The 26,434-nt window shown below is 36.2% G+C and overlaps 2 protein-coding genes across 3 annotated transcripts in view; one reads left to right on the top strand and one right to left on the bottom strand.

The window, feature by feature from the left end:
- The first annotated feature begins 39 nt into the window (after nucleotides 1-39).
- On the top strand, nucleotides 40-22,385 carry LOC129807143 (synaptojanin-1). Of its 2 annotated transcripts, none has more exons than XM_055856203.1 (4): nucleotides 40-381; nucleotides 5,488-8,222; nucleotides 12,697-13,158; nucleotides 21,790-22,385. In XM_055856203.1, the coding sequence occupies exons 1-4, from the start codon at nucleotides 255-257 to the stop codon at nucleotides 22,003-22,005; spliced, it is 3,540 nt and encodes a 1,179-aa protein (XP_055712178.1). In that variant the 5' UTR covers nucleotides 40-254; the 3' UTR covers nucleotides 22,006-22,385. The 2 variants fall into 2 exon arrangements, with proteins under 2 accessions (XP_055712178.1, XP_055712177.1); XM_055856202.1 differs by having other exon boundaries at nucleotides 41-381; nucleotides 21,787-22,385.
- LOC129807142 (uncharacterized) overlaps nucleotides 22,241-26,434 on the bottom strand; it is a 31,365-nt gene continuing 27,171 nt past the window's right edge. Inside the window, exon 6 of the mRNA XM_055856201.1 lies at nucleotides 22,241-22,549. Coding sequence (XP_055712176.1) covers nucleotides 22,409-22,549 — 141 coding nt within the window. The 3' untranslated portion in view covers nucleotides 22,241-22,408. The remainder of the gene's footprint in view (nucleotides 22,550-26,434) is intronic.

The following is a 26,434-nucleotide window of genomic DNA, read 5'->3' as shown; positions in this document are numbered from 1 at the left end:
CACCACATTAATTCCGCGGAAATCTAGTAGGTGTCGCCAGTGCATGACAGAGAGATTTCCTCTGACAGCGCAATTTTTTGTTTGGCCCTGGAAAAGGCGAATAAAATTTTTCATCAGAAAAAAGTGCAGAAATTCCATCCCAAATGTGCAGTAGAAAGTGAAAACAGCATCAGTGGTAGATACACAGGCGGCTGCCATAGGATTTCAGTGAGATTTGTGCACGTTTAAGGTGTCTACCGCAGAAGAAAAACAAGATGGCAATGTCAAAGGGGTTTCGTGTTCTGGAGAAAAAACAACCCCCAAGTCCTCATAGCGTCATCCTTGAGCATCGAAATAAATCCGAGACACTTCTCTTTGAATCTCAGGCTGTGGCTGTTCTCTGTGAGTATCAAAAATCTCTCTAGGGGATGATTTAAAAGGGGTTTTCTCCAAGGGGCGTGGGGAGTGGGGACACTTTCACCCTCAAGAAAGATGCCCTTCGAACAGTAAAATTCCTTGCAAACTTGCTATTATATAACAAAAACACAGAAAAAGATGCACATGAATTAGTTAGAATTCATTATTTCTGGTTCAGTACACGGTGGGCGTTTAGCGTAAATGAATTTACTTTCTCTTTCTCTCGTGGAATTTCATCAGCAAAAAAGAAGGAATTCATAAAGACTCAATAATCCAACTTCCTCTTCGGACTGCGGGGCTCTATACAGAAATTCCAGAAATTCCTATAATTCCTTCAGTATTCTAAACTTCAATATAAAATAAAAAAAGTTAATGGTTTTCATATTAAATAATTGTGAGAAGCATTGCATTTTTCTCGTTACGAGTACAGTGACGAACAAAATTATTAACACAATGCAGGATATAATTAACATTGCATCATGTGGCAAAAAGCCTACAATAAAAGCCTGACGGATCTCTTAATTACTTTAAACTAAAATGCTTTAGAAGCCTTTTTTGGCAAGGATTTAAATTTTAACTCCAAAAGATAATCCGGCCAAAAGTATTTTAAACCACGCCCCCTAGTACGGCGAAAATTATAACACATCTTTGAATGTCGTTTGTATGCACAAACTCGTAAGTCTAGAATCCTAAGGGATTTGACTCAATGAAAAATTAACAACTGCTATGATAAAAAAACAAGGAACACTTTCTCTTATAAAAATAACAAGAACAATTATTGTTTTTATCGTTTTTATAATGATTTTAAATAATTTGGTGTTTTTCAATAAGTACGAGAAATAGAAATTCCCAAAAAACCCTCATTTTCTTTATTTAAAACTTGTTTTTAAAATTTGTTTTATAATATCATCTAAGATTTATATTTTATTTAAAAATATAGTTGATTGTAGGTTTTATTATAGTGAATTGATATAATTTAGAAGTGTTACAGTATATAGTGTAAGCTTTTTCAACAATGGAAAATTACAACTTTGATTGAATATTTGGTATTGAAAGGGGCGTGGCCTATTTTGTGGCACAAGCTTGAAACTAAGTCTACTTCAATGCAAAAATAAAGTACAAGGAATGTTATGGTATTGCAAAAAGAGGCACAATTAATTATTTTCAGAAAAAATCCCATCCAAATTAGAATGGAAACATGATAACTTATTTTTGATATACAAGCATTTGTTTGTAAATGTTCTTAAACATACACAAAAAAGTTCGTAAAATGTTGTGCATAAAGTATTGTTTGTGTGGCAAAAATTAGACTTGCCTTTCAAAAAACACAATTTATTCCAAATATTTCCATTGCAATTAAATACTCAATTTTTAATTCCTCTTCCTATCAATCAGTCAAATTTTAGTCAGTTCTATTTCTGCAATCATTAGAGAAATGTATTTTTTTGCTGAATGGCTAATACCTTTCACGATTACCTCATTCAAGAGTCAAAGACAGAATATTATCTACCTACTGTGTCACTTTTTATAAAGTAATTTGCTTTATCAGCAACTTTATAATTGTATACACAATTCTTTATTTGCTTGAGTTGTCTGGGAATTTTATATCAAAGTTTGCCGTTGAAGTCATTAGGATTAACCCATTAGACCAACGAGGTTTGATAAAATCATACGCAAAATTGATCACTTTTATCGATTTTTCTAATTGGTCTGTCAGCCTGGTGTCGATTTTTAACTCTTTAAGGCCGATTGGGTCACCGGTGACACAAAAATGAAATTTTTCCTTCGGCCATATAAAATTGTATTTTGCTCTAAAAAGTCATAAAAAGTATTTTTTCACCCCCAATTTTTGACCCTCTCGTCCTTAAAGAGTTAAAGCACAAATCTATAAATAAGAATTTACGGGGAGTTCCGGCTTAAGTGAAAATTTATTGAAAAAATTTGATTTAAATTGCTTACTATTGGGAGCTCATTTACACTCAGTCCCGGTATTATGCACTTCGGGATTAGGCACTTGGGGCTGTATCCTTCAGATGTGAGAATTTGATTTTGTGGGAAAAGCCAACTCTCCGTGTGGAACTCGCCTATTTGGTATCCACGAAATTTTCGATTCGAAATTTTCTCATCAAAAATCGAGGAGAATTCACAAGTGTATTCACGGTGAGAATTTGATTAATTTACATAGAAAATAAGCAAAGAAAGGAAATAAAATTCTATATCTAATTCTGTTCAAACTGCTATTAAAATAGCGGATGTGCGAGTTGTTTATCAAACATTGCGAAAATATCATGAATATTTGTCGAGGTTCTCAAGTAAATTGCAAAAATGTTAGAAAAATACTCGTCAAACCTGAAAAAAAAACAAATTCACGACTAAGAAAACTTTCCTTGGCGAAAACTCATAATTTAACATTTTTTAATATACCTCGTCGCTTGAAAATTGGTTCGAAAAATCATAAAAAATGCAAGAAAATGAGACAATATTGAAAAAATAAATAATAAGAATGGTTGCAGAATAATATTGCAGAGAAAATTAAGGTGAAACTTTTACACCTTTTTTTCTTTTCCGAATTCCTGTTGGAATTTTACTTATTATTTTCAAAAAAAAGCGCAAATTATAAATGAGTATTTTTAAATTTTACAGGAAAATATTTATATATTGATATGAATCCAATGATCCTTGTCAAATTCCTAAAAAAAATTCAGTAGAAATTGTTTTTTTGTTTTTTTTTTGTTATAAAAATCTCTGAAAATTCACTTTAGCATTATTTGACAACTTTCAGAAAATTTATACAAAACCACAAGAAAATGAGAAAATCTTAATTGGATCTTAATCTTAATTGGAAGGCATATGGGAAAAATAGGCGAAAATGTCACGGAGAGAAGTTCGCGTAAAATCTTCTCTCACAAGGTGGAGGATACGGGCTGATGCGATTATTCACATACAATTATGAGTGTTTGCCTACCATTTGATGTCAGTTTATGAAATCATTTTTGAAATACGCCTGAATGTATACTATTTGTTACGCGGGAAATTTGAAGACACTGCTTATTTTTCGGGCACTCAATGGGTCAAGTAGTAGATCAATCGCTCTATGATGCAAGTGTTCCGGGTTCGAATCCCCTGTAGGTCACTAGGAATTCTTCTTGATAGGTGTTCGGATTGCATATAGTGAGCTTCACTGCACTTGATTCCACGGGCATGGGACTGACAACCTCATCCCGTACAAGAAAAAAAATAATAATGCAAGTCTAGAAATCCCCTTGCGGGAAGGCCTTGTTTTTTTCATGGAATGTTGTGCCAGCATTATTATTATTATTATTTTTCAGATTAAAACTGTAATTTCTATTATTAACGTAAAAATTTTAAATATTCTAACATTTTATTGAAGAACTCTGGCCACAGAGTATTGTTTGTTTATGAATTTCTTTTAAACAGTTGAATCTTTTTGCTCTGACTACTTTTACTCTGCGCGAAATTTCTTCTACGGTCGATTCATTAAAAAGAAATCGCCTACGGGAATTCAAATTTTCTCGATGCATATAGTAAGGTGGGGCAACCGGATCGTTTTCCGAAATGTGCTACTTAAACGCTTTTTTTTGGACTGATGAAGATCTTTTTTACTTCTTCTAAATCCATAGAATTATTCACTGTTTCATTCAGAAACATAATATAAAAGAAAATTATCAAAAATATCAAAGAAAATTTATAAAATAATGATAATACTGAAATAAGTCAGCATGCACTAACTGGGTCGTCTTTTAGCTAATTCACTTTTAATTAAACCTTTGAATTTAAAATACTTTTTTCACAAGGAAAAAACAATAAATGTTTTCAATCAACCAGCTGTCATTAGCGAAAATATCACTGCTAGAAAATTTTTAGTGAAGAACCCAGCTGGTACAAGATTGAAATGAGTCGATTACAGCAAGTGTGATCCGGGCACTCACTTATTTTACTTACAAACTTGGATAGTTGTATTATGTTACTGTAGTGACTATATTACGGAAATAAAAATAAAAATAATATTTGAAGTGGATTAGTCATAAATGATCCAGATAGCGAAGCGCCCGGATTAGCACACTTGACTATAAAGCCATTTTGCGCGTTTTTTTTCGGTTCCGAAAATGTGCATATTCCTGGAGCTGAGTGTATAAAATAATACTCCCTCTGTCCCAAAAAAATCGTACATTCTTTCATATAAAATGTCTTAGCAAACGTACGACTTTTTTCGGGACGGAGGGAGTAAATCAATCTTATAAACTTTTTCGTTAGTTTTTCAAAGAGCGAAAAGAATGCGAAAAATCGACGACTACTTATTTTACTTTACGTCGCTTCTGTAATTTATTCCAAAGACCTCCCCTTTGGGTATGCAATTTTTCTGTGTCACTGGAGTGAATTCGCGGGCTTTTTTTACGGTCCCGAGAATTTCTTTGAAAGCGGAACTCTATAATGCATTAGAACTACTGGATATGAAATGTTAAAATTTTTAGAATTAACTATTTTTGTAGACCATAATAAATTTCAATTTTTTCCATAATTCATTACAAAATTCATTTATTTATAATATATAGACACTGAGAGAAATCCGAAAAAGTTAAAATAACATTTCGGAAATGTTAATTTTACCCGGCAATATTGATCCGAAATCGGTGTAAATATTACCCTTTTTAGGTGTATTAGGGGTTAAAGTTACCCTATTTCATTATAATTATACCCTTAAAAAGGTGTAAAATTCACATTAAAAAATGTTGTTGATATATTTTTACACCTAAAAAGTGTTAAAGTTATGAGGAAAAAATGTTAATCGCACCCTCTTTTTTTTCTCAGTGGAGTAACTATTAAAGAAAAGATTTTGTCAACCAGATTTTCAATTAGAAAAGAGGATGAAGGAAAATATTATCAAAATTGATGCAATGTTAAACTTTCCGTGCATAATTTTGTGTACAAACTTTGGAATTAGAAACCAATTGGAATTGGTCAGTAAACTTCGTCCTCAATGGCGGCTCAATGGGTTGAGTTTTATTGAAGATTCACTTGCCAAAATTCCTGAATTTCTTAGGAAGGATTTTTTTTCTTAATTTCCTGCAGCTGCCCAGGAAACTGATGCCATCAGGCGACAATATGTCAAAATTGCTGATGCCTATGGGTGTTTGGGAGTTTTACAGCTCAATGCTGGTGAGACATCAGTACTCTTTCTCGTTCTGGTCACTGGATGCTTCAGTGTGGGAAAAATTGGTGATGCTGAAGTTTTTCGCATTACACAAACTCAATTTGTCTCGCTGCAGCATCAATTGCTCAGTGAAGAGAAGATATCTGAAGTGCGAAAACTTCTGAATTCGGGAACATTCTATTTTGCCTGGAATACATCACCGGTGAATCAGCAGGTGTTTGATATTACGATCTGTGCACAGAGAAAACGTCGGACAACGGAAACGGATAATCGGTTTTTCTGGAATAGAATGTTACACATTCATCTGATGAGGTACAGTGTTGATTGTGATTTTTGGCTTTTGCGAGCGGTATGTGGATCTGTGGAAATTAGAACGGTGTATGCGGGCAGTAGGCAAGCTAGGGCGGCAATTATTTCGAGATTGAGTTGTGAGAGAGCTGGAACGAGATTTAATGTTCGCGGTACTAATGATGAGGGACATGTTGCGAATTTTGTGGAAACTGAACAGGTGATTTATTTGGATTCTGATGTGACGTCATATGTGCAGACAAGAGGATCTGTACCGTTGTTCTGGGAACAACCGGGTGTACAGGTTGGATCGCACAAAGTGAAGTTGTCGCGGGGATTTGAGGCATCAAAGGTGGCTTTTGAACGTCATATGAATATGATGAGGTGTTTGTACAATGCCTATGCTATTGTCAATTTACTGGGGACAAGTTTGATTGGGAGCAAAGAGGGTGAAGCGATGCTGAGTAATGAATTTCAGCGGCATCATAAGGAATCACAGAATTCCGATGTGCCACATATTGTTTTTGATTACCATCAGGAATGCCGTGGAGGAAATATGACGGCATTGGGGAAACTTAAGGCTAGATTGGAGGGAATGTGTGCACCATTTGGACTATTTTTTGCTGCAGATGATGAAATTATGCGTGAACAGCGTGGAGTAATTCGGACAAATTGCCTGGATTGTTTGGATAGGACAAATTGTGTACAGACGTTCTTTGGTTTGGAGATACTCAATGAGCAGATTCAGTTACTGGGTTTGGGCGATAAGAAGCAGATGTTGAGTCGTTTCGAAGAAGTATTTAAGCAAATGTGGATTAACAATGGCAACGAAGTTAGTAAGATATATGCGGGAACGGGAGCCATTCAGGGTGGTTCAAAATTGATGGATGGTGCAAGGAGTGCAGCTAGAACCATTCAAAATAATCTCCTAGACAATTCAAAGCAAGAAGCTATTGATATTCTTATTGTGGGATCGACTCTGTCGTCAGAATTGGCAGATAGAGCACGAATTCTCTTGCCATCGAATATGCTTCATGCCCCAACGCCAGTTCTCCGGGAAATGTGTATGCGATATGCTGAGTATGTGACACCAAAGCCTCTCCGGGTGGCCGTTGGCACGTACAATGTCAATGGAGGAAAACACTTCCGATCAGTTGTCTATAAAGATGTTTCATTGGCTGATTGGTTGTTGGATTCACACTTATTGGCCAGAACAAAGTCCCTCGTGGATGTATCATATGATACATCGCCCGAAGAGGAAGGAATACCCATTGATATCTTTGCCGTAGGCTTTCAGGAAATTGTCGATCTCAATGCCAGTAACATAATGGCAGCCAGTTCGGACAATGCCAAAGCCTGGGCTGAGGAATTACAGAGGGTGATGAGTCGTGAGCATCCCTATGTTCTCCTAACGAGTCAACAACTCGTTGGTGTATGCCTATTTGTTTTTGTGCGTCCCGAGCAGGCACAGTATATCCGGGATGTAGCTGTTGATTCAGTAAAAACGGGCCTAGGTGGAGCCACAGGTAACAAAGGAGCAGCAGCAATAAGATTTGTCATCCACGGCACGTCAATATGCTTCGTCTGTGCTCACTTTGCAGCAGGTCAGAGTCAGGTGACCGAACGGAATGCCGACTATGCAGAAATTACCAGAAAAATTGCTTTCCCAATGGGAAGATCACTAAAATCCCATGATTATGTCTTTTGGTGTGGTGATTTTAACTATCGCATTGATATGGATAAGGATGAGATTAAGGATTATGTTCAACAGGGTCAACTTGAACCAATCCTCGAGCATGATCAATTGCGTAAGCAACAAGATGCTGGTCAAGTCTTTGGTGAATTTCTCGAAGGAGAAATTACCTTTCCGCCAACATACAAATATGATCTGTTCAGTGATGACTACGATACCAGTGAAAAGGCTCGAGCACCAGCATGGACTGATCGGGTTCTGTGGAAACGTCGAAAGCCCCATCCGGATGCAGATAAGTCACCGGATTGGAATAATGGGCAACTAGTACACTATGGACGGTCAGAGTTGAAACAGAGTGATCATAGGCCAGTGATTGCTATTATTGACATCGAAGTGGCGGAGATTAATGAGACTTGCCGCCAGAAGGTTTTCAAGGAGGTGATGTCGGACCTAGGACCACCAGATGCCACCATTGTCGTGCAGACGGAGGACGCTAGTGAGGAGGACAGAGGAGAAGGAAGTATCTACGATGAGAATATCATGACAGCGTTGATTCAGGAATTGGCACAAATTGGAGAAGTGACTCTGGTGAGATATGTCGGGGAGACCATGTGGGTGACTTTCCGCGATGGACAGTCAGCACTGACGGCGGCCAAGAAGAAGAGATTGCAGGTCAGTGAAAAATAACTAATTATAGTAAACTGCGGTAATTGGATCATTTTCCGAAGAGTGCTACCTAAATACTTGTTTTTAAACTGATGAAGATCTTTTTTACTTCTTCTCAATCCATAGAATTATTCACTGTTTCATTGAGAAACATAATATAGAAAAAATATCAAAAATATTAAAGAAAATTTATAAAATAATGATAATACTGAAATAAGTCAGCATGCGCTAACTGGGTCGCCTTTTCACTAATTCAATTTTAATTAAACCTTTGGATTTAAAATACTTTTTTCACAAGGAAAAAACAATACAGTAGAACCCCACTATAGGCCATCGCTCTATAATTCACAATTTATCGACCGTTGATTTCAAAACACTGATTTTAAGTTAGGTTATGTTTTTTAGTACGCGCCAGGCAATATCACAATTATTTTAATATTTTTAGCAAACTTTATTGAGTAGTTGTGATAATTGTGATCCATAATAAAGAGAGCGAGGACAAGTATCACAATTGCAAAGAAAGTGGAAGCCGTCGAGCAATTTCAATACTAAAATTCGTTGATGATTTAAAAAAAAAGTGACATGGACTATAGTGCGACCCAAGTGTCAAATCTGGAACCAAATATGGACTATAGCGAGGCTCTACTGTAAGGTGGGGTAATTGGATCATTTTCCGAAGAGTGCTACCTAAACGTTTGTTTTTAAACTGATGAAATTCTTTTTTACTTCTTCTAAAACCATAGAATTATTCACTGTTTCATTCAGAAACATAATATAAAAAAGAACTATCAAAAATATTAAAGAAAATTTATAAAATAATGATAATACTGAAATAAGTCAGCCTGCGCTAATTGGGTCGCCTTTTCACTAATTCACTTTTAATTAAACCTGTGGATTTAAAATACTTTTTTTCACAAGGAAAAAACAATACAGTAGGGGAGACTGGGGCAAAAAGTCACAAATCGAAAAATTCAAAATTCAATATCTTCCAAGGTAAAAAAGATACCGGCTCAAATTTTTTTCTATAGATAGCCTCCATAGGCCTTCTTCAATGTAGTAAGTTTCTTAGAATTCAAACAAGGAACTTAGAAAATAAAAAATATCGTAATTTTTAGTTTTATTTTTGAAATATTTTCCTTGCAGAAGATAAGAATTATTACCTATTTATTTTTCAAAATTGATAGGGTGAAAGGAACGTCTGTTCGACAGGGAACCCCTATTGACACTCTCATCAAAACATTGAAATTTATTTAATATAAATTGTTTATATCTAGTGAAATTCATGTAATCTGACCTGCTTTCCTTTAACCTACCCTTTTCTAGAACTGTTCTGCGAATTTAAGAAGGTTTTAAAAAGGTTTAAGCAATTTCAATTGTCGACGTGGAGAAATTTCAAGATTCTTATGAAAAAGTGTAAGAAAGAAGCTTTTACAAAAATAATTTTTTTCTATTTTTTTTTTAATAAAATGAACGTATATTTGTTGCATAACAGTCAAAAAATAACTAAATTTTAATTTAATACACAATTTGCATCAAATTATTTTAATTAAAATGAATTTAATTACAGTGTCAATAAACCGAGACAAAATCGTCGATTTCAACGTCTATTGACAGGTACAGATTGCCGACTTTTGTATCAGCTTGATAGATGAAGAAGAATAAGAAGAATGAATAAAAGTAAACAAAGTTGCTGCATTTTTGTGAAAGAAATAGTGAAATTACTAACAAGTTAAGTGTTTGTGCGCAAAAAAGACTAAGAATGTTTGTTGGTGAGTTGCCACTGGTGATATTTTTTATAGTAGAACTTCCTTCAGCTCTAGCACTGCAGAAATCTAATGCGTGACAAAAATTTCGACTGCACCAGAGATGCCCCAATGGAAAGAGTATTGTCTATAAGCTGTTGAGAGAGAATTCTTAAGGAGAGTGTCAGTTTTATAAATCTAAAAGCTGCCCATTGCATCCTGTAAGGACTACAATGTAAGATTATGAGGATAGAGAAGTTTATCATCACGAGAATGGCTGCTGTGAAGGGACATAAGATTTACAGAAATCTCTGTGAGGAAGAGTTTCTTACGGAAGGACGGGGCATTCTGGATGGAGATTTAATAGATTCCCTGGTTGGCAGTCCCCCAGATGGAGTCATCCAGTCCAATAAGGAAGTTTTCAGCCAAAATCTCAATCAAAGGTGTAAAGAAAAAGTGTCCAATAGGTGTTCAAATTTCGTGTGTCAATAGATACCGAAAGTGTCAATAGATATGGCATTTAGTCATGATCTTAAAAAATACAGTTTTTTTTAGTTTTTCAAACATTTTGAGAAAAGTGAATGATACTGAACGGTAGTCAAATTAATAAGTTGATATAAGTTAATATTTAAACACAAAAAAAATTAATACAATAGAAGATATCAGTCAGGAAAGTTACGAAAGTTCTTAAAGTGTCAATAGACGTTCCTTTGACCCTACACTGGTGAATATTTTCTAAATAATTTGGATTTTTTGAATATGAATCCGCTATATATTTTAGAATTTCACGAAAGTCCTTTTCTCCAGAAATCCTTTTATTAAAAATGCCACTTGGGGTAAAAAGTCACAAAAGGTATATGTCATTCGAGGAGAGATGGAACACCTTTTTTATATTCAATATTGCGGATACGTTTTGAATGCGAGACAAAGACGAATCTCACTGGTTTATCATTTGAAGACTCTAAATTTAAAATCTCAATATTAGAAATGCCTAGATGAAAATAGACACTTCGAAAAATAGGATTTAAAAAAGTTGCATTTTAAGGCACTCAAAAAAAGTGCGGGTGAGATGGAACACCTCTAATTTTAGCAAAATATTTATAGTTTATTTTATTAATTTAGAATAGGGGGAAAGTGATTTTAGACATGAACATTATTTCATTGAATTTATTGTAGTTTATTTTATTTTTTCAATATAAATGATTTATTTTGTGGAATATGTAGCTCATATACTTCGATGGCAATTTCTCCGAGTGCATCAAGTCAGTCTTACCAGAAATTTAGGGAAAATAATTTCTAAGATTTACTTCAAAAGATTTTGAAGAACATTGACCAAAATTCACACCGGAAGTGTTGCCAAAACTATTAGGTTCCATCTCTCCTCAACCCCCAAATACACGTATTCCTATGGCGAAATAAAAATTTTTGGCCATTTTTCAGACATCCAGAAAATTCAATTTCAATTTTCTCGCACAATTTTAAAGGTAGAAAGCTGTAACTTGGGGGTTTTCATTAGAATGTTGAAGGGCACAAATAGACCAAATGAGGTGGAGATCGTGCATAGGGTGTAGGCAGGAGGCGAAGTGGTCCATTTCTCCCACTGGTTCCAACTCTCATCGAATGACTATATGCCGTTTATGAAATCATTAAAAGTGTTTTATTTTAAAGGAGAAAAAAATTAGCACTCTTTGAGTATGACACGTTCCTTATGATACCTATCTGCGTCTATGTTCTTAATATGAAGCCAATCAGAATTTGATGACTTGATGATATCCCTTGTAAGATACTTTTGATCAAAAAATCATGAAAATGAATTGCTGCATGTGCTGAGCTCTCAAAAGAGTTAATCAGTACAGAGGGTTTCAGGATTACGCATATCGAGATTATGCAAGCACTGTCATGCATGTTTCCCTATCATTATTGCTCCGGTACATTTCTTAGTTCACGAAAATTTCATGAAGTCAAAATTCACATACCTTTCTTTCTTAAAAGCTTTGCATATGTCTATCCTACTCTTTTTCACTCTTCTTCTTCTTCTTCTTTTGAACGTCACATCAAATTAAATTTAGTTTAGTCCAATTTGGTGACGAAAGAATAGGACAGACTTATGCAAATCTTTTGACAAAGAAAGGGACGCGCATTCTGATTTCATGAAATTTTACCGATCTAAAAGTGTGCCGGAGAGAAAATTTCATGTGTCAGGAAAATTTTATGTAATCAAAATTTACATCCTTTGCTTTCTCAAACGTTTTGCATATGTCTCTCCCACTTTATCTCACTCTTCTTCTTATTTTGAACATTATAACAAATTCAATTTAGTTTAATTGAATTTTAAGTGCGAAAATGAGATTGGCATGAAAATTCGTTGAGAAAATAAGGGATGTGAATTTCGACTTCATAAAATTTTTCTGATCTGAAAGGTGTGCCGGCACCATTAGGAACTAATTTGTCAACTTATTTTTAAGTGCCCCGAATGTATGCAAATTTTTGAGGCGGTAACTTCGAAATGCATTTCTTATTTGTTCGGCACACTAGATCAGGAAAATTTCATAAAGTGAAAATCAAAAAAAAAATCAAAGAGAAAATTCGCATCGTTTGAATGCTAACTGTGTGCGAACTATATCTTCATTCCTTTAATTAATTAAACAATGAAAAAGATAAAATTAACCACAAATTTTTTTGGCAACCTAAATAATTTCCGAAAATTAATGTTATAATTTTTGCACGGCATTTGAAAGGTGTGCGGAGTGGAATTACTGCTGAAACTAAAGACGGACAACTGGCTGACTTTGGTTGAACAAGAGATTGCCATTTGCTCACCAAATACAGTGCCATTCTGCGACAGCAACCTGACCAATTCCTCTGTGACTCCAGACTACAATTGTCTGGGCATTCCTGAGGTTCCGATGCGTCCTCCGGGGGCTCCGGGCGTTCCTGCCAAGCCGCCACCGCCATCGAGGCCGCCTCTCCCAAAGTCCCCTCAGGCATCGCCCAAGCACATGCCATCGCGAGCCGGAGTGATCAGTGTTACTGCTGACATTCTCAGTAAGACGAAGCCAGCAGTTCCTCCACCACCTGCTGCCATGTCTCATCCAGCACGACCTCCACCACCTCCCGCAGTTCCCTGCGAATCGCCAGTACCGGAGCCATCACCAACCACGGACACAGGAGCCATTTATGAGGAGATTAATGATGATATTGTGAGTATTTAATTCTTTTTTTTTGAGTATTTAATAGATATTCAAGAGTTATTAGTACCTGCGTACCTTCAGAATAATATGAGAAAAAAATATTTTTTTTACACTAAAACGACAAAAATTGGACAGATGGCATAATCTGAGCAAAAAATGACGTTTGGACGAAATATAGATATACAGTAGACTCTCTCTCAATTGGGCAATTGGGGCAAAATGTCATCCGGTTTATCGATAGATTTGGGCGTCAAAGCCTTTGTAAATTCCACAAAAAGCGCTCAATTATAAAGAATCACAATAAAATAGGAAGAACTGCAGCGAATTTGAGCGAATTAGCTTCATAATTAAACGTGAAAATTGTCAACAGAATTTTTTGCCCGATTGAAAAAAAGCCGATTCAGCGAGAGTCTACTGTAAACTTAAAATATAGCAGGTTAATTTTAAGTTAGTTGCATGTTTTTGACCATTTTGAGTAACTTTTCAAATGAGGCAACAAACTTTTGACGCACGAATAATGAACAAATTTTGGAAAACAATAATTTTTTATATGAAATAAAATGAAATAATTTTTTCGAAATACATAAATAAGATCTACGGATAACAGGCAACTAATTCGCAAAAAGAAAAATTTTAAAAAGTACTTTTCTCTATCGTTTTTGCACCTGGTTACCCGAACATACATGAGGCAACAAACTATTGACATCTATTGTATGTATTGGCCAGTTAAGAAAAATGCTCCATAATTTGCTTAAAATAAAAGCTCTAAACCAATTTTAGGTATTTTTAACACTAGGAAGGACCCTATAGTGGCAGCCGCTGCCAGTTTAGTTTTCAATTTAATTTTTTATAGTCAAGAATATATCATTTCGCCTTGAGGCCTGATTGAATGCGTGCAGAATTTATCTGGCTTTTTTTTTCGTTATAAAATTTTTAATAAAAATTAAATATTAATTTAATATATTGCAAAACCAAAAACTGTACTCGGAAGGACCAAGTGGCAGTTGCTGCCATATGCATTTTATATGGGAGTTTGACGTTCTGCAGATGTAATTTTCTTGATTGTTAGTGTATAAAAGCCTTAGAAGAACAAATTGAAAGTGTTTTTACAAATGATTGAGAAGAATTATGGGGGAAAGTGACATGCTTTTGAATGCGTCAGGTTTTGAATACTTCAATTTTTCTTTTATTTCCCAAAGCTAAAAATCCATTTTGTCAAGCGAAGTTAATAGAAAATAGTTAATAGTATTAACTATTGTTCACAAAGTAGAACTTTTGCTTTGAAAAATAAGAGAAAAATTGAAACATTCAAAGGCTGCCGCATTCAAAGGCAGACCACTTTCCCTTACTCCATGATTCTGATAAAGATGAAAACATCGAATGGTTAAAAATCTTTAGATACAGTACCCAAGGAGATGAAATTTCTGATTCAGACATCAGAAAAGAACTGACTTAAGCTCCGAATGTTTAAATATAAGTAAAAATATCAAAATATTATGTAAAATTCGATAAATGGCAGCGGCTGCCACTTGGTCCCTCCGTGACACTTTTAGTAAGGGTTCCACGAAGTGTTAAATACAGGGGGGTTACATTAGCTCTGAAATATGCGACCAGTTTTAGTGTAAATTTTTTCCTTTTTTCGTACACATTTTACGAGATATCTCCAAAACTACGTAGGTTGCCAATTTGGGGTTTTCGGTTGTCTATTCTATATTAAATTGGCTTTTATTTTGTATTTGTATTATTACCTAATTCATTCTACAATGACAGAAAATAGTTAATAAACTCAAAAGTTTTTTCGGCTCGCTAGAAACTTATGGGAAACATAGGAAACGTCATGCCCCTGGTTAAATATGTCAATTGGACCTCTAGTATTCCATTTATCTATATCTCTACATTTGATTTTTTAATATTTAGAGAAATTAGTAAAAAATTGGTAAAATTGCAACCATGCACTGTGCGTATTGCATCGGCCATATGAATTCAGACGAAGAAGATATCGGCCGAGAGTCGAGCAGGTATCGGCTAATAAATAAGAGCCTTTAAAAGTAATACAAATTTAAAGATTTTTGTTATCAATTATGCAAACACTCGAAGAAACACTCTCTGTCATCCATTCCTTATAAAAACCCACGATTGCCCAACCATCAGGACCACTTTCTACTATTTTCCAGGGAGATTTTTGGTGAAGTATTCTGTATTTCTCATTTTTCATCAAATTTCTAATCCAATCCTGGAACTCAAACTTAAGGACAAGAAATCCAGTTTCGGCTTGATTCACGATCCTCCCCACAAGCTTAAATTATTCTTTTTCCTACCTATACACTGAGAGAAATCCGAAAAAGTTAAAATAACATTCCGGAAATGTTAATTTTACCCTGCAGTAATGATCCGAAATCGGCGTAAATATTACCCTTTTTAGGTGTATTATGGGTTAAAGTTACCTTTTTGTCATGTTGATTTTACCCTCAAAAGGTGTAAATTTAACATTAAAAAATGTTGATATATTTTTACACCTAAAAAGTGTTAAAGTTATGACGAAAAAAAGTTAATCGCACCCTCTTTTTTTCTCAGTGTAGTACTACAGGCTTACCATTGAATTTCCCTTTGTTTGTCTTCCGGAAACTTTGTCATTCTGGGTCATTCTGGGCACTCTATTTTGCAGACGTTTTCGGGACGGGATGATTCACCTGCCGTCATGGCATTCAGCACATTTTTCAATCCTTCCCTTGAATATTCCAGTTTCTGAGACATCCATCAAGATGTTTAACATTGATAAAATGCAAAATTCACACAGGGGAAAATCTTTTTCACAACAAAAACATAACCGACATAACCTCTACTGCTCGTGGAAATGACATCGAAATGCGATGAAAAATGGCCGAGATGGCCGATGAGATCTATACTTGGAACAAAACGTACTTCTTCTTAATTAACAAATTAATTCTGATTAGGGTAAATGTCTTAATTCAAATTCAAGACTATTTCCAGACGCTTTAACTTCGACAGAAGATTCAACACTTTAAGTTCATATTTTTTTTTTATAAGGTTTGAGGTGTAATAAGCAGCCTTGAAGTTTAATTAATGAACAAAATTTATTTCAAGAAGTGATTATAATGTGGGAGTTTAACAGGACTTGAATTGAAAACTGAATTGATTACATAATTAAAGATGGTGGAGCTTTCTCTTCGACAGTGGCTCCATCCCACGGTCAATCCTACATAAATTTGCTCCTTGACTCTTCTAGATGTTACTGTTTAGTGAAAATTCTTTAGATATAATTTGAAAACTTCTTAAATACAAGAAAAACACACGAATGCAAAATACTTCTATTGGAAACAAATTAATCCAAATGGAGACAAGGGAAAGTTTCTAATTGGAGACAAACAGTGTAAGTGAAACCGAGACGAAAGGCTTGCAAAAGCTCTTTGAGTTGCTCAAGAGTGCAGGATTTGTTCTTATTCCTGATCTTTTCTCCTTTCCCATCTAAAACAATAAGAATATCTCTCCAAAAAAAATATCATATTTCCGGGGTTTCCGATTGAAGCATTTGCAGACACTTCAGAAAAACCTTTTTGTTCACGAAATAGGTAATTATTTCATTTGAAAACTTCACGCACCGTTAAAAATAAAGATTAGCACTTTATTTAACTAAAATTAGCCAGAAATATGACATAAATGTTAAACAAAACGAATAAACAACAGTCACTTTATTGTGTTTTCCATTGGAAAACATGGTCAATGTATTAAAAATTCAATGGTGAAAAGGTATACTTTTAATTTTTTTGAGAAACTAACAAATTAAAATTTGTGAATATGAATAGATTTTCGATTTATTGGAGCAAAATTAACTAAGTAATGAAACTGTGGTATAGAAAATATATAAATATAATAATTTAGTACTGTATTTATCATGAAAACAATGACGTTTCCATTTGGAGTAGCGAAAAATTTCCATTTGGAGCAGGTTTTGAATTAGCTTAATTTACCCTTGTATAAAATCATAAGAATTTGAGAAATGGCTGAATTTTGATTAAGACTCTGATACAGTGATTCAATAAATTAAATAAATAATTATATTTTCTTAAAAAGTTGACGAAAAACTTAATTCAGAAAATTATATATGAACAAAGGCAATATATTTTGCATTAAATAATTGGCAAAACGTAGTTAGTAATTCTTAAATATTCATTTTATCTTGGTGGTTGATATCTTCTGCAAGCTGGTCGATACAAGGTGCATGGTCGATATATACTTCTCTTACCTTAAGCTTTGAAATATAACTTGGGATTTTTATTAAAATTTCTATTAAAAAAAACTAAGACATTCAATGGAAACAATTCGTCAGTTAAATCAGCATTTATCGTAACTTCATTTTTGCGATTTTGAGATATATACATATTTGGAATCAGCGTAATTTTGTTTATTAAACGCACTTGTGAAAAAGAAACTTTTATAAGCCCAATAAAAATTATTTTAAACAAAAATTATCGTAAGTGCCTTTAATTAACAAAAATTTATCAGAATTTGTCGTAACTTCCATTTTTGGGGAAGTTACGACAAATTTGCATACAAAATTTTCAATAATCAGCATTTGCCGTAACTTCTTTTACTCACTAGCGTGGCTTGTAATTTGCAGCAAAATTGCAATATTTCTCAATAAAACGTTTATAAACTCTTCCAAATATCGAAAGACAGTGCAAATAGTGTAACATGAAATCATTTTAATTCAATATTTGCGAGAAAAAAATGAGAAAAAATCCCTACCCATCTGTCATTAATTCAAAACAAAACAAGCGACGTGGCGCACAAAATTTATTCAATAAAACTTATGAAATAAAAGTTTTGAGAGACAGGGATAACAGTATTATTGACTAATTTAGTCAAATAATGGCGCTTATTATCACTAGAATAATTCAAATTGATATAATGCATTTTAGAAAATTGTCGTAACTTCCAGAATCTTCATACATTGGAAGTTACGGCTTTATAAATGATGGAAGTTACGATAAAATTTTATTGTGTTTCTTCTAACATATTTCTCAATATTTCAGCTTATAAATAATTTTATAAAGATTTTCTCGAGTTACCCGTGTGGTTGGGGTACCCATCGGACGCGTCCCAGGTGGCGGATAGGGAATGGCTGTAGTTGGTTTTAGAACTGGCTATAGTTTGTTTGGAAATAGCTATAGGCACGTATCGGCATCTTTGCGTCTACGAGAAGTCCTTAGTGAATACTAAACCGCGGACCACCCCAAATCCCGTGTCTCCTGGGTAAGGAGGCCTGTGCATCAGGTTTGCACCCTGTTGTCACAGTAACCTGTCAGCAAAAAAACACAACAAAGAGCCTCGGATGTCGGACGGATTGCACCGGAAACGACCTACGCGAGACAATGGACAAGCTGTTGCTTCAACCGCTGGTCCCGGGGTCGGAGGGCACCAGAGTAACGGAAGAGGCTCTGGAGTGACATCAGGTTTGACAAGCCTACCACGACGACAACGGCACTTCAGAATGGCTACATGGAATATCTTTTCACTCACAGGGAAGCACCAGGAGCTTAAGAGCGAAGCAAAAAGATTCCAATTAGATATAATTGGTGTTTCGTCTACTAAGCAAAGAGGTAGTGGAACTGTGGATCTTGAGGAAGGGTGGCAACTTTTCCTGTCTGGAGTGGCACCGGAAATGTCTGCACAGGCGGGTGTGGGGATACTCACAAGCCCTCGGCTGTCAGACAGGGTTTGTGATGTCTGGACACACAGTGGGAGAGTGATGGGTATCAAGATCAAACTTGAGAGATCTTCCCTGGCGGTGTTGCAGGTGTACGCACCGAACGCATCGTCAGAGTACCCAGCTTTCCTAGATGAAGTGGAGGAAGTCCTGAATAAGGCATCTTCTGAAGCGGATTCAGTTGTGTTGTTTGGGGATTTCAATGCCCATGTTGGTGTTGACTCTGAGACATGGAGGGGTGTGATTGGGAAGAACGGGGATAAGAGTGAGAACCCGAACGGTAAAATGTTGCTGGATTTCTGCGCAATCAAAGGTTATTCGATCATGAATACCTTTTTCCAGCACAAGGAGATTCATAAATACACCTGGGAAGACACAAAACGAGGACTTAAGTCAATAATTGACTTTGTCCTGGTTCCCGGTGTTGATAGAAGAATTGTCCAAGACGTTCGAGTTTTTAACAGTGCTGAACTGTCAACTGATCACCACCTGCTCTTTGCAAAAATTAACCTCAACGAAGATCCTCCCGCTCTACCTAAGGGTAAGAGCAAAGTGCTTAAATGCATTAGGTGGGAGAGTCTCAAGAAGAAAGACGTTGAGGAAAAATTTGTGAAGGGCATACAGGAAAGGTTTGAACAAATTCCACAGTCTCCTTCTGACATAGAGGCTGAATGGGCCTGCTTCCAAACAGCCATTTTGGCCTCGGCTACAGAAGCTTGTGGCGTTAAGCGCATTAATGTGACGAACAACGTGAAACGGTCATCTTGGTGGGGAACACCGGGAGTAAAAGAAGCCGTTGGAGAGAAAAAGAAGGCTTACAAGTTGTACATACAACGTAAGGATTCTGATTCTCGTGATCGTTATGTTGAGGCGCGAAAGGCTGCAAAGCTCGCAGTTAAAGCCGCTAGAGAGGAGGCGTGGAAAAAGTTCGGTGAAAAGCTGGAGCTTGACTATAGGTCGGCAAACAAAACTTTCTGGCAAACAGTCCGAAGACTCCGAGGGAAGAAGAGCAATTCCATCCAAGGAGTAACATCCAAGGAAGGGAATCTTCTGACCAAAGAGGAAGAGGTTTTAAATCGCTGGAAAGAGTACTTCTCAGAATTGCTCAATCCTCAGCAAGGCACTGATGATGACGTACCCAGGAGTAAAGGCAGGGAGGAAAGTAGTCCTTCAGAGAGTGAAGTCCTGTATGCGATTAGTAAATTGAAGGATGGAAAAGCTGCAGGAATTGACGAAATACGTCCCGAAATGCTAAAACTCATGGGTATAGTGGGTGTTAATTGGCTCACGCGTGTCATTAATGTGGCTTGGCAAAGTGGGAGAGTACCAAAGGACTGGAAAGTTGGGGTCATTGTACCCATATTCAAGAAGGAAAACAAGAAAGATTGCTCCAATTATAGGGGAATTTCCCTTCTGAGTTTGCCCGGCAAAGTGTATGCCAAAATCCTTGAGAGAAGATGCCGAGAAATAGTCGAAACCAGACTGGGTGAGGAACAATGCGGTTTCAGACCTGGTAGAAGCACCACGGATCAGCTTTTTACCCTGAGGATGATTGTCGAAAAGGCTTGGGAGTATGCAATTCCACTCTATGCTTGTTTCATAGATTTGGAAAAAGCATATGACCGAGTACCGAGAGAACAACTTTGGGATGTACTGCACGAGTACGGACTGGATGAAGAATTGGTAGGAGCCATTCAGTCATTGTACAGAGACTGTAGTAGCTGTGTTCGTGTAAACGGATCCAAATCGGAAGGTTTTCAAGTGAGTGTTGGACTGCGCCAAGGGTGTGTTCTATCACCATTGTTGTTCATAATATACATGGACAAGATTATGGAACGCAGTCGGGGGCGGAATGCGATTCGTATTGGGGATTTCAGGGTGAGCCATCTCCTCTATGCAGATGATTTGGTTCTTTTTGGATCTTCCGAAGAAGAGCTTCAGCGCACACTTGACCGATTTGTAAATGTTTGTGCCGAAACAGGTATGAAGGTGAACGTGGGTAAGTCGGAAGTAATGGTGATTTCCCGACAATCTGTGAAATGCACTCTACATGTTAGTGGAGACTCATTGACACAGGTGGAGAAGTTCAAGTATCTCGGGGTGTTATTCACGAGTGATGGTAGGATGGAGGCAGAACTCTCGTCGCGAATCGGTCAGGCTTCTGCAGTAATGAGGGAGCTTGGCAGAAGCGTGTTGAGGAAGGTCGAGCTTAGTCGATCGGCTAAATTATCGGTTTTCAAAGCTGTGTTCATTCCTATTCTCACCTATGGTCATGAGATTTGGGTAATGACCGAAAGGGTAAGATCGCGAGTACAAGCTGCCGAGATGAGGTACCTTCGAGCGGTAAAGGGAATCACTCGTAGAGATCGAGTGAGGAATGTGGCCGTTCGTGAGGAACTAAGAATCGAGGAGCTGCTTCTTCGGGTTGAGAGATCACAACTTCGATGGTATGGACATGTTCAACGCATGAATGAAGAAAGATTCCCCAGAAAAGCTATGCAAGCCATTGTGAGGAGACCTCGGCCTCGAGGCAGACCTAGGACAAGGTGGCTGAATCAAATTCAGAATCTTGCCTTGGAACGCCTCGGGATCGAACCCGAACATCTTCCTGAAGTGGCGGAGGACCGACAGGCGTGGGCTGCTAGATTGGATGTCATGGGCCCGCGACCCCAATAGGGATAAGCGGTTGAAAATGAATGAATGAATGAATTTTCTCGAGTTAACTTACAGTTTATTAGTGCCACTTTCATTATTTTGACTCAAAAGTATCGCATTCGGGGCTCATTTTTAAGAAAAATAATATTGAACTGAAAATTTCGTCTCCTGAAAAGTTATCAAAAGGAAGTTACGACAAATGCTGATTTAACTGACGAATTCTCTTTGTTTAGTGTGTCTCTTGGTTTTCACAGGAGATCCCAAAGCCACGTGAACCGGCTCCAGTATTGCCACCACAGCCGAATGATGTCTATGATCTCGATTCAACGCCCGCCCGGAGCCCTGCAAAGAGTGTTCCACCATCAGCAGCTCCGCCACCATTACCGATGCGTCGCAATGCACCTCCTCCGATTCCAGGTAGGTCAGGTATTCCTCCGCCCCTTCCAGCACGTCCCAATAACCAAAATCCCTAAAAACCCATGGCCCAAACTCAGAAAAAAAAGAAGTTACTCATTAGCTAATTATTAGTTACTAAACGAAAGCAAAAAAAAAGATTTATCAGAGAATATATTAGTGCAAAAGATATGAAAATGGAGATGAACGTTATCGATAAGAAAGACATTCCAAGTAATTACCTTGTTATTTATTGTATGAAGCTATATATATGGAAGTTAGTTGAAAATAGAAATGAAACAAAAGAATATCAAATCAGTTAAATTATGCTTTATTGAGATGAGGAAAAAAAAAATAAGAAACAATATGAAAGACAGACAACAGAATAATTGAAAGCAAAGAAAAAAAAAACACTAAATGGAAACTATAGTGCAATAAATAAATTATGTGTAGAAGAAAATTTTGCATCAGGTGTCCAATTTGTTAATTTACTGTCTGCGAAAAGATGGCAATGGCTCTGGAGGAATTGGCAGCGATCGCTAAGAGGTATCCTTCACCGGCGAGACTGAATGGCGTCAGTGATTCAATAGCCGGATATTGATTTTCGCAGATTTGGATCCAGCCCTAAAATTAAAAATTTTATTTTTAATTAGTTTTCTTCAATTAGTCTTCATTCTTTTCTTTTGCTTCATTGCCAGACAAAATGGTTTTCTCAGCAGGTTTTCTTGTGCATCGCCAAAGTGAATTGGGAGAGAAATTCAAGGCACGATTTTAATTTGCAATGTCTCAAATTCTACAATATTGCATTTTCTGTCTTAGACATATAATTTAAGATGATTTATAGTAAAGAGAGGTAATCCGGATACTTTTCATTGAGTGCGACTTTAATGCTTGTTTTTGGACTGATGAAATATTTTTTTCGCCATTCCAAATCAATAGAATTATTCTTTGTTTAATTTAGAATCATAATAGAAATAGAATTTTAGCAATAATATTGATGAAAATTAATAAAATTACGATAATATTAATATATGCGCAAGAATGTTACTGCGATGCTTTTTTGTAACTCCGTTGAATTCGATGAAACTCGGATGCTCATTTTAAGGAAAAGTTTAATGCATAAAAATGAGAAGATATTATTTCAAAAACATTTTTTAGAGTTTTATTCCATCAATTCATTTCATTAATTTATTATTTAATTATATATATTTTTATTTATTTTAAGATTGCACTCAATTCTTTGATTTTTCCTCGGTTTTCTTGGCTGACTTCCTCCCACGTTTTTTCTTTTCAGCTTCAATTGGCATTTGAGCCTTTTCCTTTACCATGTTTTTCTCCTTTAGTTTTATCTCCTTTTCTTCTGCCCTTATTTTTTTGTTCCTCTCTCTGGTCAACTTCCGTTCAGCAATTTCTTTCTTTTTTTGTAAATCCTGCCTCAATTTTTCCTCCTGTTCCGCGATAATTTCCTCGGAAGATACAATATACTGGTGTTTGACATTGCTGGCTTTGACCCTCTTCTTCTGACGACGTTTTGGAATTTCTCCTGGCCAGAAATAGCATTGTTTTAGTGTGTCGAAGATCGGTTGAGTCTCAGAAGTTGCAGAGAGTTGGTTTCCAGGGATGACTGGATCATTTGAAGGATTATTGTCGGTGGCCTGATCGTGCTGGTTATTGATAATGGACTCCTCTGAATGTTGGAAAACAATTTTCGGGAAATAAAGACCAGCATAGAAAAGTGGCCCATCCATCCAGCCACTCTGTGGTGACGTTCCCATTTTCCATCCTTCTGCGTTGTGAATGGCAATTTTTGGAGTAATGTCAGTTTTATGAACAGCCATTGGAGGAGCAAGTTCGTCAGTAGCTGACACCATGAAGAGTACTGTGATACATTGCTTCGGTCCTGAATTTTTAAGAGATGGAACTACACGTGAACCTCTCCTGGACAGGACATTTCCATCTTCCGGTGTCAAAAAGAAGGCACTTTCGTCGCAATTAAAAACACGGTCTGGTGAAATGCTCAGAAGGTTGTGTTCTGTGAAATATCCAAGACAATTCTGAAACCATTCCGTGAGGTCTTCAGCAGTAACAGTAGCTCTTTCCAATGAGAAGGATTTTGGCTTGCGCATGCTGAGCTCTGGATGACGCTTGAGAAAATTCCTGAACAAAACGTCTCCGGGTCTTCCAGCTGTAAAATGGTTTGGAATTTTGTAGACCTCACAGATGAGTTTAACGCTGTCCAGAACTTGTTCCTTCCCGATGGGATGCCAGCCATCCGCACATCCCAGGATCCATTTGACAAGCTCTTCTTCTTGTTCTTTTGTAAGCGTCGTTTGGCCTGCCATTGGGGCACTCTTCCGGGTATCTGCCAGACAATTTGTTGTGCAGTGTTGTTCTTGGGACATTAAATGTTTTGGATGCATATGCTATGGTAGAACCATCTCGTACACACTGCAAGGCATTCCTAAGACCTTCCTTAGAGTAGGGCTTGTCCTTATAGGTCTTTTCTTTTGTTCCCTTTGGCATCTGAAACAGAAAAAGAGTCCTGAACAATGCAAATTCTGAACCAAAACATTGACTTTCACCGCATCCGACTTGCATCGAAATGTAAACATTCACAAAAATCACTTATTTCTGTATGAATTATTAATATATTATCAATAAACTCTTACTCACCTTGTAGATCAATAACTACACTAACTTTTACTAATAATTTTGATTGCAAATAATGTTTTATTATATAGAAAAAACACTAAACTTTTTCCAGCGACGAGCTGTCAACAGCAAAATTTTCTCAGAAATTAAATTTTTAGTACACAACCCAGCTGACCCGAGCTTAAAAAATATTTCTTTTACCCACTTATTAAACCGATAAAAATATAATTTTTGGTTTTTCTTAAAGTAGAATAGTTATATTATGATACTTCAGTAATTAATTACAGAAATAAAAATATAAATTATATTTTAAGTGGATGTATCGGAGTTAAATCGGTCGCGGCATCCGAGTTTTGCAATCGTCGGAGTTACATGGCCTTACTATATGCCTTTAAAACGAAGGAGGAAATTAGCGGTTTCTTATCGAGAGTGAACATTATAAATTTTCCCATTGGAAAGGAATGAATAATTCATTCAGAATAATTTTTTTCTGATGGCAACGACTGCCTTAGCGTTAAGAGTTCTCAGGCTATTTTTATTGAATGAATTTAAATTGATGAAAATGCTTAATGTTTTGCTTTAAATTCTCTTTTTATTTGTCCATAAGCTATAGGAAAATTGGGTTTTGCCGAGAGGTTTGTCGATTTTTTTGGGAAGTAATAAGGATGTTGTTCTTGTTTCTAATTAACTGATTTTTTTCCCGGAGGTACTAAAGGTCCATAACGTCAAGTTTCTAAGGAAATTTCATATGAAAGTCTTTAAGAAATTATTTATGAAACTTATATCAATAACGGTACATCTTAAGATGTTGATGTCAAAGGACAATTTGTAAATGAGAATTCTAAGGATATTTTCCTAGAACGAGCTATCACCATATCTCTTCAATTTCCCTGAAATTTTCCATATTTTCCACGAAAATCCTTAAATATTCTTCAAAAATATTCTCCTGGAAAAAAGAGCTAGGACAACTGAAGATCAGAAAATCGCAATAGGTAGGGGTGGGTTTCAAGGAAATTTCAATCAAATAATTCTGAAACATTTTAAGGTGCAGATGTTTAAGGAATTTGTATAGAATTATTTCGTTCTTCTGCAATTTGAGTGACACTTTGAAGTTTTTTTTTGATTCTAACAGATTCTTTTTGATTTGGTTTTGTCACAAAAATTTGAAGACTATTTATGTTTGTAGATTAAAGGGATGGCAAAGCGTCCTAGGCTTTGCGAAGTGCTCGAACTCTTAACTTAGATGATATGACTCAAAAGTAGTTTCGCATGATTTACTGTTTAGCGGTTGTCAACCGATTTATACCGATTCATTAATCACTCAAAAGATCCCCCAAAATAGTTTTAAGAGTAATAGAACTAATTTTCAGACGAAAAATTATCGGCTCATAATCGGATTATTATTGGTTTAGAACCGATTTGAAACGATTTATAAATAAGTTGAAACAGTGCCAATAATGCACCTCAGGAGCAGTGTAATTGAATTTCGAATAAAAATTAGTTATCGATTATAGACAAATTTTTAACCGGTTCAGAAGCAATTGGAACCGGTTCAGTTTTATCGGAAATTCCAAGACCTTTCCAACGAGCCCAAACATGATACCATTTGGAAAGTAAATACGCTTTTCTAGAGCCTTTAAAAACTTTTGACCTTGAAAAACCGTTATAAGGAACGATTCAACGATATTTTCGTACATGGTCGAATGTCCGCTTGGTAATCTCTAAAACATCCAAAAAGAAAAAAAATCGCACGACGGTTTTTAAGTAACCCTAACAAACATGGTTTTTGAGGGGTATGTTAACGATCCTATTGTCGACTTACGGGGGTTCACTCAAAGGTCCCGAGTCGCTATCTCT

Source organism: Phlebotomus papatasi, chromosome 3 (genome assembly GCF_024763615.1).
Source record: "Phlebotomus papatasi isolate M1 chromosome 3, Ppap_2.1, whole genome shotgun sequence".
NCBI classification, from domain to species: Eukaryota; Metazoa; Arthropoda; class Insecta; order Diptera; family Psychodidae; genus Phlebotomus; species Phlebotomus papatasi.
Note: the sequence above shows the minus strand (reverse complement) of the source record. Positions and strands in the feature narration are given on the sequence as shown.

Excerpts from the sequence above, each read along its gene's own strand:
- LOC129807143 (XM_055856202.1), top strand. The coding sequence starts at position 255 with ATGGCAATGTCAAAGGGGTTTCGTGTTCTGGAGAAAAAACAACCCCCA. Across the intron at positions 382-5,487 it reads TCAGGCTGTGGCTGTTCTCT|CTGCCCAGGAAACTGATGCC; the intron begins GTGAGTATCAAA and ends AATTTCCTGCAG. Across the intron at positions 8,223-12,696 it reads CCAAGAAGAAGAGATTGCAG|GTGTGCGGAGTGGAATTACT; the intron begins GTCAGTGAAAAA and ends GGCATTTGAAAG.